This window comes from Pteropus medius, unplaced genomic scaffold (genome assembly GCF_902729225.1).
Source record: "Pteropus medius unplaced genomic scaffold, Ma_sr-lr_union100, whole genome shotgun sequence".
NCBI lineage: Eukaryota > Metazoa > Chordata > Mammalia > Chiroptera > Pteropodidae > Pteropus > Pteropus medius.
The window spans coordinates 8736779-8754646 of NW_024352786.1; the positions used below are offsets into that span (position 1 = coordinate 8736779).

Here is a 17868-nt window from a genome sequence, read left to right on the forward strand (position 1 = left end):
AGGAGATTGGACTCTCCTAAAGCCACTGAGGAGGCCGACTTAGGGAACCTGTTTCTAAAATGGCTTTTAGATCACAGGTTCTTCTCCCTTGATTGAGATGATAACATGTTGGTGCTAGTAAGCAGCATCCTTGCTCCCTACCTTCTAGAAACAGCTTCTCTTAAGAGTTTGCAATTATATCAGGCCTTAATTAACCAAATAAATGTATAAGTATGTCGGAGCCAGCCGACGAAGTAATTGAGGGTACCTGAAAGGGGGAGCATGGACTGAGGAAAAGAAAGAAGACAGACAGAATTGCAGGAGGGATCACAGAATCAAGCTGTGTCTGTGTCCCTGAGTTTATTTAGAACACACTATTTATAACATTACAATAAGAAAGACAGTAGTCAAGAACCAAGGTTAGCCAGATTACTTATCTAGTAGAACAATGAGATTCTCACAACTCAGAACTCTCTGCTAAACTGTAGCAAGGAATGTGCAGTGATCGCTATGTGAACAGTTACCTCCCGGTTTTTCCCAGCGCTTTACAATCTCAACTTCTTACATTGTTGCCAAGTACACAAATATCCTTGTTCCTTGTTATACGTTTTCACATGTCCATAAGTGACTCCCCACATCTCCCCCTTTTTTATTGTTTAAATGCCCGAACCCTCCTGGTTCTGGCGCAAGGTGACTGTGCCTGTCTTAGGTGATCCCCTCACCAGATCTGGAACTTACCCGTCATCGGTACGTGCATTCCGTCATGCACGCCCTGTCTTAGGTTGTCCAGTCTCTGAAGGAGTCTTACCCGTCTTTGACTACCAGCCCCCGCAGGAGGGAGATGTCTATCTTTTAAGCCGTATTTCGAAGTCTTACATGATGTAGGTTGGCCTGAAGTTTTAACATAGCACTAATGAAGTATTTCAGTAGAGAAGGAAGCAGGCACAAAACAATAATTACACAGGCTCCTATAGTCAAAACAGAAGCAGCTAGCTGATAGAAGGAAGACCATGAGGGGACAAGGCCCTTAAGGTGATCCAAAAATTCAGTGGCCAATTTATCAGCGTCAACTTGTAGAAGTTTAGCATTTTTAAGTCCTTGTATTTCTTTATGCAGGTTAATTAAATCTAAAGATACATTAACATTGTGCCATATGCCTTTTAAATGATATTTTACTCGATCCCAGTCATGACTGGTCTCATTATATCTTCTAGAGGTGACACAGATCCAATGATACTTTACATGACATTCTAGTTGAGATCTAATTTTTAGACCCTGGACTTCATCACCCAGGTATTCCACTGTCTTATACAGTGCATCTAACTTTTGTTCTAATTTTCTATCTATATTTTCCTGTGTTCCCAATGCTAAAGTAACATTTCTAGACAAATCATTGACATAATGAGCAGTTTGTACAGTTTGTGAGAGAGCCACCGCAGCGGTGGCAGCAGTAGCTATAAGAGATACAATAGCAAGTATTTCTGCAACAATTAGTCCAATCACCCTCCTCATAGATGGCATGTCCAGCAGCGATGTGTTGTTCACTTTCACAATGACATTTGGTCCTTGCTATATGGTCAGATGTAAGAGAGGTGGGTCAGGAAAGTATGTCCAGTAAATTGCACCTTCAGCTGTCATCGCCAGGCTCAGCAAGATCAAGGTTAGGGTCATCCCACCGGGTGTCTGGTGGAGCGGCGAAACGGACCAACCTCTCCGGCAACCACATGGCGTTTTCTGCATCCTGTGGAAAAACACAAACATGCCCTCGTCCCCATATTAATACCGGGTCGGGGCCATGTTGATTAGTTTTGAGCATCAGAAATTCAGTTTTTTGAGCATGAGAAAGAATTTGTGGAGAAACCGGCTTGAGGGCATCACGGCATCTTTTTGCCATGTTTGTTCGACCAGTCAGATAACATTTCCCGCATAGACTTTCCCAGCTGGGCAGCAGTCACAGCAAGTCCCTTCATATATGACAGCCCTATGTCAGAACACAACCTAACATAATCACTTAAGTCTTCTTTCTTTCTAAAAGTTCTGATTGTTGTTTGATAGGCAGAATTTGCATTTTCATAAGCCAGCTGTTTGACCAGCAGAGAACTGGCTTCTAGGTTCCCTAAAAGCCATGAAGCAGCCTGCTGCAGCCCTTGTGGTAACCCTGTTTGAGGCATTGGTTTCTGATTAATCCAAAGGGGTGTGCCAGTTGGTGCAACAGGGGCAAAACTCACAGGAGGGGGATCTAAGCCTGCAATTATAGTTGGAGTCAGCCTTCCCCCTGACCTCGGTGGATCCTGAGGAACTTTAAAAATTGGCACTTTTAAGGGCCATGACCCCATGGCCAGCTTTTGCATCTGCAAAGACAAATTAGCCAATTTCTGTTTTAATTGTTCAACCTCTTCTTCCTCATGATATTTAGCTGTCTCATCCTCTAATTGAGCAGTATCTCCTGGATCTAAAGATTCCTCATTCTCATCAAAAAAGAGGGAAGTGAAAGGAGGCGGTGGAGCAGTGGGTGCAATATCAGGATTAGGTATTAGGTGGAGCCTCAGGGCCAGTAAAAGCATCCTTGCCTTGTTCCTGCCATTGAGTTCTCTCGTGCCTGGGATCTAAGCAATCCCTTATCAATGTCCATAATCCAAAAGTATCCACTGGCACTTTACTTGGCCCATGGGCATCATAATAGTCTTGTAACTTTTGTCCTACCCTTTTCCAGGTTTCTAAATCTATAGTCCCTTCTTCCGGAAACCAGGGACATACTTCTTCTACAAATTGCAAAAACTTAGTTAATTGTTGCTGGCCCACTTTGGCCCCTCTTACTATAAGCATATTTTTAAGCATATGTACAAAAAGCAGCCGGCTATTTCCTTGGCCCATTTTTACTTCTTTAAGTTTCTGTTTCAGTTTCTATATTACAATACTCCTGCGTACTTACGGTTGGCCGCCTAGAGGACTCTTAGGTCCCCAGATTCCGCGTGCGCACGCCTTACTCTGCGACACGTCCTAGCTGTTATCCCCCGTGTTCAGGTCCCTGTTCGGGCGCCACTTGTCAGAGCCAGCCGATGAAGTAATTGAGGGTACCTGAAAGGGGGAGCATGGACTGAGGAAAAGAAAGAAGACAGAATTGCAGGAGGGATCACAGAATCAAGCTGTGTCTGTGTCCTCGAGTTTATTTAGAACACACTATTTATAACATTACAATAAGAAAGACAGTAGTCAAGAACCAAGGTTAGCCAGATTACTTATCTAGTAGAACAATGAGATTCTCACAACTCAGAACTCTCTGCTAAACTGTAGCAAGGAATGTGCAGTGATTGCTATGTGAACAGTTACCTCCCAGTTTTTCCCAGCGCTTTACAATCTCAACTTCTTACATTGTTGCCAAGTACACAAACATCCTTGTTCCTTGTTATACACATGTCCATAGTGACTCCCCACATAAGTAACGCAAATCTGTCACCTAAAGTTTATTTTTTTTACAGGCTAATAATTCGAGAAATTGAAGTCGAAACTTGAATGTAGGACAAGGAACATCCAAAGCAATGTAAAAACTGCATATACTTTCCAATTTGGCCAGAAATGTGTATTTCTTACCTATCTTATATATTTACCTTTTTAAAATTATTTGCTTTCTAAAATAGAAAAATAGATGTAGCAATCTAAAAACATATAAAGATGCAGAGATATATAAACTATCACATCAGGAAAATTGGTGTCCTTTAAAAGATGCAGCTGTTGAAGTAAACAGAAAATAGCTAGTAATTTAACAAAATCATTGAAATAGCGACATAATTACTAGCTACAATGACCTCCGTTGTTCTTGTGGCTAAACAATAACGATTATAAAATCGCCCTTATTTGTTGTGATTAACAAATATCAATTCAAATTGTAATTTCTGAAAACAAAAGGGATCTCACTAGCAAGTCTGGTTTTACAGGTTTCTCCAGGAAAAGAAGATATAACAATAAAATTAAAGGATTTTTAAACATTAATATGTCACCATTCTTTTCATTTTTGTCTTTAACTTTCCAGTCATTTTTCACATGAATACACATTAATATAGTCATCAATATATATTTTGGTATGGTCATCAATCGTTTTGTAATTTTAGAAAAATTTTTTGACTTTCAACTTGAAAATCACAAGTTACAAACAAAGAGATCAAAGGATTTATCACTGGAAAAGTGTGATGTGCTAAAGTCATACATAAATGCTTTTACAAAGGAGATTACTAAACATCAAAATCAATTAATTAGAATACAGAGAACAAATATCTAATGGGAAACTTTTGTCCTACTGAAAGCCTGGGATTCTGGTGTTCAGATTCAGTTCTCCTGCAGGAAAGACAGACCCATCACGCAATTGCTGCACTTTGCCCTAAGCTGAACTCAGTCTGGAAAACAGGACTTGTTTAACTGGAAGACATATCATAATGATTTTAGCTCTGATAAATCTGGTAAAAACTGGTATAATCCATGCTTCTTCAGAAAAATAAATCCTATTCACTGAAGCGCTGCATCTTGGTAAGCTGAGTTTTCAACTATGGAAATAAGGGGTTTACATATCTCTTTTAATGGATCGCATCCTCCACAAAGAAACAATGACCGAAAACATTTCTAGAATGTTCTTATTTAGGTCTTCCATTTCCTCTGATGAGAAGTCAGTCCTCTCATCTTCATCCATCCGGTAAAGCAGCTGTCACAGTGATCTCAAAATAAAATGGTTAAGTGATGATGATTTATGAGCTAGGCTCTAACTACAGAAAAGCCATAGCTCATCTTTTTGAAGAGGACACCCAAATCGTGAGCCTTATATTTTATGAAACATTGCATTTTCATCCTATTCTTTTCATTTCTGTTATAAATGGAGACCTGTAGGTCAATTAGAAAAAGATAGAAGTAATTAACATTAAAGTAAAATTAGAACTTCTTTTCATATATATATATATATATTTTTTAAAACTGTCTCTCATCTAACAGTCAAGTCACTGGACCAAGTTTTATTTTTATTATTTAGGTTTATGGAGATTTAATAAAAAATAAGGAAGAAATTTGTATGAAGGTAGATGGGGGGAGCTTTAAGGAGTACAGAAACTGAAGGTGAATTCAACAGTCTCTAATAAAGGGACATAGAAATTGAGATATTGAATTGCAAAGAAAATAAATCAAAAGTTAGAGGAAGATTAATTTTCCTCTTTCTTTCTTTTAGGTTGACAAGTAAATATCAAAATGATCCAAGAGCTAAGGAAGAAAAAAAATGAGGATTATATGTGGACAGTACAGTTACAAGTGATTCCCCAAATGGCTGACCATAATGTACACAGCCCAGAAAAGAAACACTGAACTCGTGATAAGACCAGAAGTTCCCAGTGGGAAAGGAACCAGAGAGGAAGGAGGATAATTCAAAATATTGTGATATCGGAGGCTTTAGGAATTTGCTGCTTCTATATTGTGCATTAACTTTTGCTTGTTATATTAAATCTCTTTCTTAATAAACTTGTAACAAGAATTCAAGAAATAGAAAGGCAAATAAAATCCATTTAATTATGCTCAAGAATGCAGATAAATCTGTGCCAAAAAGATATTTCTGAGCTAAGAGGTCTTAAGGTCTTCATGAATCTGATAAAAGAGTAAAAATTTTATGCAATTTTACCTTTTTTCTAAAGGGTATGAAATCCTTAAACTGTTTTAAATTAACTTTTAAATTACTTCTGTAACCTTAAGTTTCCATTTATCATATATTTAGCCATTTTAGTTACTATTATAAAATATATACTGAAAACTACAAAACATTGATGAAATAAATTAAAGAAGACACAAATGGAAACACAGCCTATGTTCATGAATTGGAAGATTTGGTATTGTTAAAATGTTCATACTACTTAAAGCAATCTACAGATTCAATGCAGTTCCCATCAAATTCCCAACAGCATTTTTTTACAGAAATAGACAAAAAATTCTACAATTATATGGAACCACAAAAGACCACAAACAGCTAACTCAATTCTGAGCAAGAAGAACAAAGCCGAAGGCATCACACTTCCTGATTTCAAAATACATTACAAAGCTACTGTGATCAAAACAGTTTGGAACTGGCATAAAGATGAACAGATAGACCAATGAATAATGTAAAGAGCCCAGAAATAAATCCATGAATGTATGTCAACTGATCTTCAACAAGGGTGTCAAAATATGCAGCAAGAAAAAATAGTATCTTTAACAAATCGTGTTGGGAAAACTGGATATCCATACGCAAAAGATTGCCATTGCACCTTATACCATACCCCACCCCCCGCAAAAAAAAACCTCAAAATGAATTAAAGATTTAAATGAAAAACCTGAAACTATAAAACCCAGAAGAAAATATAGGAGAAAAAACTTTATGACATTGGTCTTGGCAATATTATAGATACATCAAAAGCACAGACAACAGAAATAAAAGTAGACGATTGCCACACATCAAACTTTCCTCTGCACAGCAAAGGAAATATTTAACAAAGTGAAAAGGCAACCTATGCAATGCAATAAATATTTGCAAACCATGTATAAGATAATGACATTATTATCCAAAGTATACAAGGAACTTCTACAAATCAATAGCAAAAAAACCTAATAACCTAATTTTTTAAAATGGTCTAAGCACTTTTACAGACATTTCTTCAAAAAAAAAAAAAGACATACAGATAGTTTATAGGGATATGAAAGTGCTCAAAGTCACTAATCATCAAAAACTGCAAATAAAAACCACAATGAGATATCACCTCACAAATGTCAGAATGGCTATTGTCAACAAAACAGATGAAGAAAGCAAGGATTTAGAGAAATTGGAACACTTGCACACTGTTGGTGGAATGCAAAATGGTACAACCGCTGTGGAAAACAGTATGGAGCTTCCTCAAAAATTAACGAAAGGTGTACTATGTACTTAATCCCCTTTACCCTTTTCTATCTCCTCCCGCCCCCCTTTCCCTCTGGTAACCACTAAACTCTTCTCTGTGTCTATGAGTTATTGTCTGTTTCTTTGTCTTGATCATTTGTTGCTTTTAGTTTTGTATCCCACATATGAGTGAAATCGAATGGTTCTCAATTTTTTCTGTATCCCTTATTTCGCTTAGCATGATATTCTTGAGACCCATTCATGTCGTCGCAAATGACAGTATTTCATCTTATGGCTGAGTAATAGTCCACTGTATATTGTTTTAAAAATTAAGAAGAATATCTCATCTCTCCAGTCGTTCCCTCCCAAAATTTAAACTACCATATGAAGCAGCAATCTTACTTCTGGGTATTTATCCAAAAGAATTAAAATCAGGATCTCAAAGAGATATCATCTCATATGTGGGATATAAAACTGAAAGCAATAAATGAACAAGACAAACAGAGACTCATGGACATGGACCACAATTTAGTAGTTACCAAAGAGAAGGGGGAAGGGGGAAGGTAGATATAAGTAAAGGGGTCAAATATATGGTGACAGAAGGAAATTAACTTTGGGTGGTGAACACACAATGCAGTATATATATGGCGTATTATTGATTTGTACACTTGAAACCTATATAATTTTATTAACCAATGTTGCCCCAATAAATTGAATAAAAAAAGAGATATTAACAATTGCACATTCATTGCAGCATTATTCACACTATTCAAGATGAGGAAACAATCTAAATATCTATGGACAGATTATAGTATATACATGCAGTGAAATACTACTTGACATTTTTTAAAAAAAGAAATTATGTAACATGCAACAATATAGATGAACCTTGAGGACATTATGCTAAGTGAAATATTAGTTACAGAAAGACAAATACTGCATGATTCCCCTGTTGTGAAGCATCTAAAATAATCAAAGTGTGAAATAGTATTTGCCAGGGGTTGAGGGGAGGTAAAAATGGGAAGTTACTAATCAATGGGTATAAAATTTCAGTTAAGCAAAATGAATAAGCTCTAGAGATTTACTACACAACATTGTACCATTAGTCAATAATAATGCATTGAACACTTAAAAATGTGTTGAAAGGGTAAATCTCATGTTACTTGTTCTTAATATAATAAAATAAATTTTTAAATGATACAAAGAAATTATAAATATAATAAATGTACTAAATTCCTATCTGTAAAAAATATTAATCAAACTATAATAAAAACACTTTAAATATTTTGCAATAATATCACTTTTATAATGAGATACAAATGTCATCAGTGAAGAATATCAATGGTTATTCAACCTGCTGCATCAATCTTTTTTCTATTTATGGGGAAAACGGGAGAATATGCTGGTTATTGCATGGACATATAATACCAGATTTTCTATGCTCTAACTATATCCTATGTCTAAACAAACTCTCTCAAAATACGTTCCTCCTGAAATGTGCTACCTTTAAAATAAGGCTAATAATATCCACTTCGCAGGAATATTATGATCACTAAATGAGACAACGGTCACACAATGCCTTGAGTAATTCTTAACACAAAATAGGCACATAAGAAATCAATTTCACTTTTCATAGACGATATGCTTTAGTCACAGTTCAGCTGAATCTACTATACATTTTCATATAATTTAAAAAAAAAAAAAACGGCTGCAAACCCTTCCAACTCTTTAATTAAGGGTTGTGTGTAAGCGGCTTGCGGGGAGGAGAGGAGTGGAGGTGGCGGAGGAGAATTCTCTTTTGCCATTGAGTTTTATTTAATTTTTAATCAATATTGTTAAGATATGATTCTCATGCAATAAAATGTGCTCATTTTAAGTGTACATTTTGATGAGTTTTGATGAATGTGTACAGCATGTAACCACCACAACAGTCAAGATAGGAACATTTCCATTTTCCTCAAAAAGGTCTCTTGTACTCTTTGTACTCACTTCCTCTACCCCTGCCCCTGCAACCAGTGATCTACTTTCTATCATTGTAGATTAGCTTGTTCTGAAAGTTCATATAAATGGAATTACACAGTAGGTACGATTTTGTGTCTGGTTCCTTTTGCTAGGGATAATAATCTTCTTCCAGATGCACCCATATTATCGCATTAGTGCGTCCGTTCATTTTTACTGCCAAGTGATACCCTCACAGGATGTACTGATATACGGTTATTAATATATTGATTGTGTTCCCTGTGCTGTACTTTGCATCCCCATCACCATTTTTATAACTAACAATTTGTACTTCATGATCCCTTTCACCTTTTTTCCTTCAACCCCTCCTCCCACTGATGGGGTTGTTCTCTATATCCATGAGTTTATTTCTACTTTTTTTGTTTGTTTGTTTATTTGGTTTCTTTAGAGTCCACATGTAAGTGAAATCAGATGGCATTTGCATTTCTTTGTCTGACTTATTTCACTTAGCATAATATCCTCTAGGTTCATCTACTTTTTCAATAACAGAAAGATTTCATTCTTTTTTATGGCTGAGTGTATTCCATTATATATATGTACCACATATTCTTTATCTATGTGTCTCTCGATACACACTTAGATTGTTTCCATACCTTGGCTATTCCAGCCCTTGCCCTAAAGTTAGTCAATTTAGTTGCTCCTCATATGTCCCTGACATATTTTGAGCTGCAGCTTCTGCTCTGGAGCTTAGAGTAAGTGAGTTTGTGAGCAAGTGAGTCTGCGGACAAGCCCATCAAGGAGTTCCTTGGTCTCCCACAGCACTTTTGTCTTTCTCAGATGCAATACCTGCTCATTTTCACAGCCAAATGTTATGGGCATTCCTCTTCCTAGTACTGATGTGGTGGCTAGGGAGCCTGGCCTGAGGCTAGGACTGCTTGCTCCCTAAGGGGGACCTCCACATCCAAGATATCACTTCCAATTCTTAAAGGTCACACTGTAGCTGTAGGGCCTGCCCGTTCTGCATCTCTGCCACTCCCACCAGTCTCAAAATGGCTCCTTCTTTATGTCTTTAGTTATAGATGTTCTGTTCAGCTACCTTTCAGGTGTTTCTCAAATGGCTGTTCTATACTTTAGTTGTAATTATGATGTGGTCATGTAAAGGGGTGAGCACACCATTTACCTCCTCTGCCATCTTGACTAGAAATCTCTATGGTCGTGTATTTCTCGCTTGCTTGGATAAATGACTAGCAGTGAAATTGTGAGTCCTGTAGTAAGTACATATTTAACTTTATATGAAACTGTCCAATGGTTTTCCAAATGGTTTTATTATGTTATTTTTCTGCCAACAATGTATGAGAATTCTATTTGCCTCCAATCCATGTCAACACATGGCATTTTCAGTCTTTTTATTTAACCGTTCATATAGGAGAATAGTGGTATCTCATTATGGTTTCAGTTTTGTATTTTACTGTTGAATAATACTTTTTAGCATCTTTTCATGTGTTAATTGGTCATTCATGTATGAATATTGAAATGTCTGTTAAAATCCTTTGCCAATCTTTTAAACCCTTAATTAAGATTTGTAAATTATCAGATTCCTTCTGAATATCTGGGACAGGACCCATGAAAGCATCTCCCTTGATGGCCTTTCTAGAGTAAGAATCTCCTGAGCCAAATAAAACTAAAATTTAATACCTGAGGTGACTGAAGCAACACAATGGGATAAAGAACAAAAGAGAATAGAAAATATTGATAATTGAATCCAAAGAGTAGCTGAAACAGGAAGCAAGTTAAAACAAAGCATAGTCTGTGGTCAGGAAGATCAGGAGAGAATCAGGCTTTACAAAATTTGTTAAGGATAAATTCCAGAATAAAGACTGAACAGTGAATGTAGGGTAAAGTTTTTATATGTGGTACTGAGTGTTTATGTGGGGTCAAAAATGGAAACTTAAAGAAGTCAAAGATGATTGAACAAATATGAAAATATCACCTTTATAACCTTTCATTATTGTTGTTTGGAGTTTAGTATTTTAACAACATGCCAAGTTTTCACTGATTTTTTGCTCTAATTGAGAAAGCAGCCTCCAGTTAATGAAGCAGGAGATGGTGTCAGGAGACATGGCTTTTACTCTTTGATATGCTTGCGATTAACACCTTATAATCTTACCAAAATGCTTCAGCTTTCTTCATCTCAATTTCCCCAACAATTATATATAAATATTTTGAATTATAGAAGCTGTATCCTTAATAGTTTGCACAAGTAAGAGCAAAAAACAACAAAACAATTTTTCCTAATACCACAAGCCACAGAAATATTCACAGAAACTCAAATTCTAGTGTTCCCAGTTCATGCTGGATGTGTAGTCTAATCACAAAGACTTTGTGCAAAATTCTTTCTTTACAAAAATTAAATAATATATTTGATGTAAAAGGTGCAATATTTGAAAATCCCATATGAACATGCTTGCCTTCAGCACTGCCACATGAGAAAAGCAGTGATATGATCACAATGGGCTGGCTTCCTGGTACTCCTTTGCTTTCTTCTGTGTTTTTGGATCCCATTTCTATTAGCCTTCCCCAGTCAGAGAATTCACAGTGATTTAGGGAAGGTGGAGATATCCTTAGAGCCTATTTGCACATGTCTCTCAGCTGTGTTGGCAGAGTACATCAACACTCATCTCCGAATCTTTTTAAAGAAAGGATTATTATAGTTCCTCTGTTTCAGCAAATGTGTATAGAACACCCATTATGGACACTGCAGTAGCAAGCAAGGCTCATTGGTTTTCCATGATAGCATTTTCCTTTATGGCAAACATGCTAGTACCTTTGGTTGGCAGAACAGTAAAGAGAGAACATCTCTATAATGTCTCTCTCTTAATATTTTCACTTATGTTATTGTGTTAGCAGAGAATTTTTATTAAACCATAGATATTTTCTTTATAGCTTAGGGAAAAAGGAAAGATCTGAGTTACCATGATTTCTATATAAATTAGTCAACAAAAAATAAATATCTCAAAACAAGATTAAAATTAATTTGATGTGCAATAAAAATAAACTGAAATAAAAGTGGACAAGATGCAAATGATAGCATCAAAAAATTAAACAACATAAAATAATTCATTTTTACCACATATGTCTTCAAATTTAATCAACTTCACCCACAGAAAAAGGATAAAGAGCTAACAGTGCACACGCAATTTAAAGAAGAGGAAAGTCAAGCAGTTAACAAGAAAATGAAGAGATACTCAAGCTTATTATTAATCAAAGAAATACAAACTAAAACCAGTCGAAATTTCAGTCTGCATCCTATACATTAGCAAAAATCATAAAGCCTTAGGAAACTAAGCATTAATGGTAGTAGTAGGCACAATTGGTGGGAATCATCAGCCACCCTGGAGAAGAGGGCACTAGCAGTATCCAATCAACTTAATTATTTTTCTAGGTATCTATCCCATTGAAATTCCAACAGATCTATAATTGGGAAAGTATGAACATGTTCACTAAAGTGTTGCCGGTAGTGATGGAAAATGAAGGCAATTTGAATATCCTTTCACTACAAAGTACTATATAGTAATTAGAAAGAACATACCAGATAGAGTGCTGAAAAAAACTTATGCAAAGAAGAATGATAACAATAACACAATGACATTTATATTAATTTTTTAAAAAATATACATGTTAACAATATATATTTTAAAAAATCCATATGTTCAAAGGGATAGATGTTAAATAAATTTAAATGATTGTCCCTAAGAAACAGGTATGTAAATGGGAAATGAAAATGAGTAAATAAATATGTGAATAAATGTAACAAGAGAGGGGCCTTGCAAGACTAATGATGGTAAGAACAAAAAGGAAAATAAGAGACTAAGATTCAGATGAGTTGAGACAGAGATTAGGGGCAGGGAGATAAGGAGACAGAGAGAGAGAGAGAGAGAGAGAGAGAGAGAGAGAGAGAGAAATGCTATTATTAGATAAGTACCAAAATATACCTTGTACCAAACACCTTGTTTTTGTCTCTGTCTTTTTTGTGTGTGACAGTAACAGGCTTCTAGAGCTTGGATAAACTAGAAATAACTTGCAGGAGGAAAAACAAATTTGATTTGAAGAATAAAGATAAAGAATGGGAAGGATTTATATCACATTACTCCTAGGACTCATCTTGTTATACTTGTGATGTCCTACAGACAAGAACAGAAGCTATTGTAATAGCCAATTTAAGCCACCTTTAAAACAAAGCCCTGCAGGCCCCTATTAGCAAACACACTTAGCCTGGAGCAAATGGTGAACACAGTACACCTATGTTAATCCTAGGGAAGAATAGCACCTCCAGTGTTTTAACAGCATGCCAATTCTCTAAATCTATCATTAGAAATGTATTTTGAACTATGAAGACTTACCTGTTTCTTTTAAAAAATAGGAACAATCTCTGGAAATCTTTAAGAGAAAATAATAATCGAACTTTACCTTAGAGAGTATATAGATGGACTGGGTGAGAAATTAAAATATTTCAAAATTTTTGTCTTCTGTAAAGAATAATCTGCCCCTTTTATTTAAGAAGAACCTGATGAATTTCAAATTCCCAACAAAAACAGAAAGCTTGAAAATAGCATGCCAGCTCCTACATGTCAAGGGGTATTAACAGCTGCTGTGGGAGAAACTGGAATTCCATGATCAAACCGTTTGGTAACCTGAGTTAAACACAGTTTCATGTTTCATAAACTACAGGACTTATTGAAGCCTATACTATGTCAATGTGAACTGTTAATATTCCAATCATGTAGGACCCAGTATTTCCAGATCTCGTCTAACTATAGACACCATTTGTTACTGAGAACTTTGGGAAACTAGTGTTCTTTCATATCCTCTTCAAGAAATGCTACTCTTGGTCAAGTGTGACGATATCCAGTTCATCATCAAAGTCACCTTGATATATATATGTATATATAGCTGGATATATAAATAGATACAGATATAGATATATAGACACAGAGATATGTAGACATATAGGTATATAGACATATAGATATAGACTGTGGGTACCATCCGGACTGACAGACTCAGAATGTCTGGTGGAAATGAGAATGAGAGCATAGGAAGCCCAGAAATTTGTGTTTTTAATAAATAATCCTGGTACTTTTGTTAATTAACCTAATTTAAATATTATGCATAGATAAAAACTTAAGTATATAGGTTGTTCCAAAAGTCTTTATATAGTTTTAAACTTTAATAATGTCAGAAGTATAATACTACACACTTAAACATTCAAAAGTTTATTTAAATTTTTTAAATATTGATAATTCTTATTAAAATGTAACCTAACCATTGTCTTGTACTATACATTGCTGTAGCTAATTTTCAAACTTTATAAAAGTAAAAATTGCAAAGGTTGCATTTGTAACTGTAGCCTTAATATCATTTAAGGAATGAGGTATTGAAACACAGAACACTTTTGACATGACCCCACAAGAGTCTCAGGGAAAGAGAACAGGTTACTGAAGCGGACAAGAAAAGGACTTTCCCTACCTGAAACTATGACATGAAAAAGGTTTAAATTAAAAATTTACCTTTTACTATTATCTACTTATGTTATTACCTCAACAACCTGCTATTGTATCTGAAATATGATAACATTAGATGTTCACGATGAATATAGTGAGGAGTAATAGGGTCCAAGTTGTTTTCTAAATTATCAAAGTAAATTTACATTTGATATAACTGTGATGTGTGTTACACTTTTAAGAAAATTGGTAATCTGTGAATTACCAATGATTGCAATTTTTACATTAAAAAGATATTCAATTAACAAAAATATCCAATCACCATTCATTGCTTATACAAGCAAACAAAATTCAAATGATAGACTTGAACAATCTATTACTTATTCATATTTATTATAATTTAAATAAATGTTATATTTCTTTTAAAATGATTTTTAAAGAAACGTCAATTAGAAATACATATATATGTATATATGTGTATATATATATATCTGAGTCCTCAGAAATGTGAGATAAATTAGGGACTTCGGCAATGAGAAAGTCAAAGGCAACAGACGTTTATTACTTTGTAAACCACCTCTGTCCTTACAACAGTCCAAATTAGTTTTGTCTTTAGATGAACTCGGAAGAACAATGTTCCATCAAGTTAATCTACCAAAAACCAAAACGTCAAAACTCTAAAGACATTTGTCTTCCCTAATGTAGATTAACATACTGAAAGGAACAGATTAAAACACAGAAGAGGTCATGAAAATTTCGAAATTATTTCATTCCACATTACTTCCTGTCCCCTACCCCACCTCACCTTACCCTGCAAAAAAGCTTAAAAATGAGTGTTGAGATAGATTCTGGGGTGTATTAGCCTTCTAGTATTATCGCAGCTGTCTGAAAGCTGGGGGAAAACTCTGCTCAGGATTATGCTTTCTTCCTTTTGTTGTTGTTGTGTTTCATGCTATTCATTCTGTGGTTTTGAAAACCGAAAAAGAATAGGCAGCTGGATGGACAGACAGTTCCTTGAAGCCAGATTATTAGTAGCTTAAATAGTAATCTTCTAAGTGTATTGCCAAACATACTGCAAAGACCTCTGAAATAGCTCTTGAGTGAAACGCTGAGGTGATGTGGTAACCGCACACCTCGAACTGTTTTTGACTACCTGAGACTAAAATGTTACTTTCATCTTATTAAAAATTACCTAAAATAGAATAAAGTTTGGAGCCTTCTTTTATTGGCTGTGTCTCCACTGTTTTTTTTTTTTAACTGTCATTTGAATTACTCAATTTTTTTCTAATAATAAAAAAATTATTATCTCCACAATTCAAGTTGTATCAACATAACAACTATAATAATCCACCAGAATTAGGATAAATAAAACCATTTCAGCTGTATTTTTCTATGCTTCACAAACCAGATGACAGACAAATTTGTGACTGTGTCAATTATTTCAGTTAAGCATATTGGCCTATATCACTAAGATTTCAAGGCAAGAAAACCTCAACAGAACAATAAATTTCAGTTCAAAACTAGACAATAAAAATTTTCATATAAACATCAAAACATAATCAAAGCAGAATAATTATCTTTGCCAAAATCTCATTTGGGAAACAGATATTAGGATTACTTTATTGGCATAAAAATAGAAACAGCAACAGAAAAAATATGACTTAGATTTTAGAAAGCATAAAAAAACAGGTATATTTCTTTTGATAGAAAAAAGCAAAAAAACATAAAACCATTTATATACTGCACTCTCATCTTTATTTCTTTTATTGCATTTATTTCTGCATTTGGGGATGGGGTGAGTGAGGGGAGCATTGCAAAAATAAAACTTGAAAGCATTTAATTAATATACATTTATTGTGACAAATCCAAACACAAACATATACATTAAAAAATAATATCTCCACCCTTTCCCTACTCCATTCCCTGGATGCCAATAGAAACCCTTTCCATTTTGCGTGCTTATATAATGTATATATGCAATTACATAATATATGTATTTAAATACATATATAGCCTAATAGCCTAACTTTCATATATTTTTAAACTTACTCAAGAGACTGTAAGAGAACCACAACACCAGAGATATTAAATTTTTTTGGTCCCGAATAAACCAATTTTTATTAGCTCCAATCCAGCGTATACAGAAGGTGTACAAGGTATACAACTGTATATGAAGCATACAGTTATACATTCTTCTAGGCAATTTTTGTGGAAATGCAGTTAGAATACTTTGCCAAGTAAAAATGATCATAGTAAGAACCATGGAAGCTAAGAACCAAATCAAAAATAAACAAATAAATAAATCAAAGAAGATAAAGTATATTAATATCTCTATTCATTATCAGGCTCTGATAAGCTTAAATATTATAAAATTTTCAGAAACCATGCCAGACATGCCCCTATTTGCAGCTTGCCACAAAAGAGCATTATTAATTCCAGCATACCTTTTGCCGATTTTTTTCTTTTGCTTCTTGTTTTAAAAATGTCTCTCCTTTAAAATTTTAGCAATACTTAATTTGAAACAAGTTCCTTGAATCTGCTGTTATGAACAATAAAGTGTTTTGTCTAATGTTAGAAGTTCTAAACTGTGGTTTTGTTTTTACTTATAACAAAAACCTGTGTGATAACAATTAACAATTGCCATGTTACTCGTCTATGTATCATTGATGTGGCAGCTGCAGTAGTTGGATTTCCCAGTGTCTTTGAGTGATTTAGATTGGATTTATCATATATCAGGAGCTAAGTGCTAATTGCTGAAATTCATCATCGTGTGGTTGTATGTGGTTGAAGGATCCACTGGGATCCTAAATCTCTTAGAGCCAGAGGTGTGCTGGTAAATGGTTAACAATCAACCCAGCTCTGATTTTTAGCATTTGGCATTTTCCATGAAGTATATATTCTCACCATGGCCAATTTCGAGATACTGAAAGAGGTCATTGACTTTAAAACTGGGAAGAGACGTATGCAACCAGCCCCTGAGAGCCCCTATAAACCACCTCCAACATGCCACACCACTTCATAGCAGTCTTGAAAATAAAACTCTGAAATTCAGTGACATCTCAGTTTTTCACTCCAAATGGCCTTGTTCATGATTACCACGAAGGCACCAAAGTCATCGCCCTTCTTTTCTGTCTTCCCATCACATCTCTCTCCTCTGGAAAACAGTCTAATACTCAGATAAGAGTTTGATCTTAAACCTCTTCCCTGAACCCAAATTTTCCCTCTCCATTTTGCACATCTTGATAATACCAGGGTCTAAAATAAAAAGAAAGGGAAGGGAAGGGAAGGGCAGGGAAGGGAAGGGCAGGCAGGGCAGGCAGGTGGTGGGCAGGGGCAGGGCAGGAAGGAAGGGAAGGGAAGGGAAGGAAGGGAAGGGAAGGGAAGGGAAGGGAAGGGAAAGGCATTGTCCATGGTGTTTCTCTAGGCCCAGAGCGGTAACTGCTGTTCTTTCCTAGAATGGACTAGAGTCAGGAGGAAGGTAACTATAATTGGTCCTGAGGTACATTTCAACGTGCAGGGTGCTGATTTCAGAACCTCCTACCTAAGTTCTTTCCC

General features: G+C 35.4%; 1 protein-coding gene across 2 annotated transcripts; it reads right to left on the bottom strand.

Moving 5' to 3' along the window:
- Nucleotides 1-634: 634 nt before the first annotated feature.
- LOC120591157 (endogenous retrovirus group K member 7 Env polyprotein-like) lies at nucleotides 635-14946 on the bottom strand. 2 transcript variants are annotated; one of them, XR_005649853.1, is made up of 3 exons: nucleotides 14936-14946; nucleotides 13869-13871; nucleotides 635-1076 (listed from the first exon to the last, which is right to left on the bottom strand). XR_005649853.1 is itself a non-coding variant. In XM_039848747.1 (2 exons), exon 2 carries the CDS (start codon nucleotides 1498-1500, stop codon nucleotides 832-834), a length of 669 nt encoding a protein of 222 aa, XP_039704681.1. In that variant the 5' UTR covers nucleotides 1501-1910; nucleotides 14936-14946; the 3' UTR covers nucleotides 635-831. The 2 variants fall into 2 exon arrangements, 1 of the variants encoding a protein (XP_039704681.1); XM_039848747.1 differs by lacking the exon at nucleotides 13869-13871 and having other exon boundaries at nucleotides 635-1910.
- Between the last annotated feature and the right edge of the window lie 2922 nt (nucleotides 14947-17868).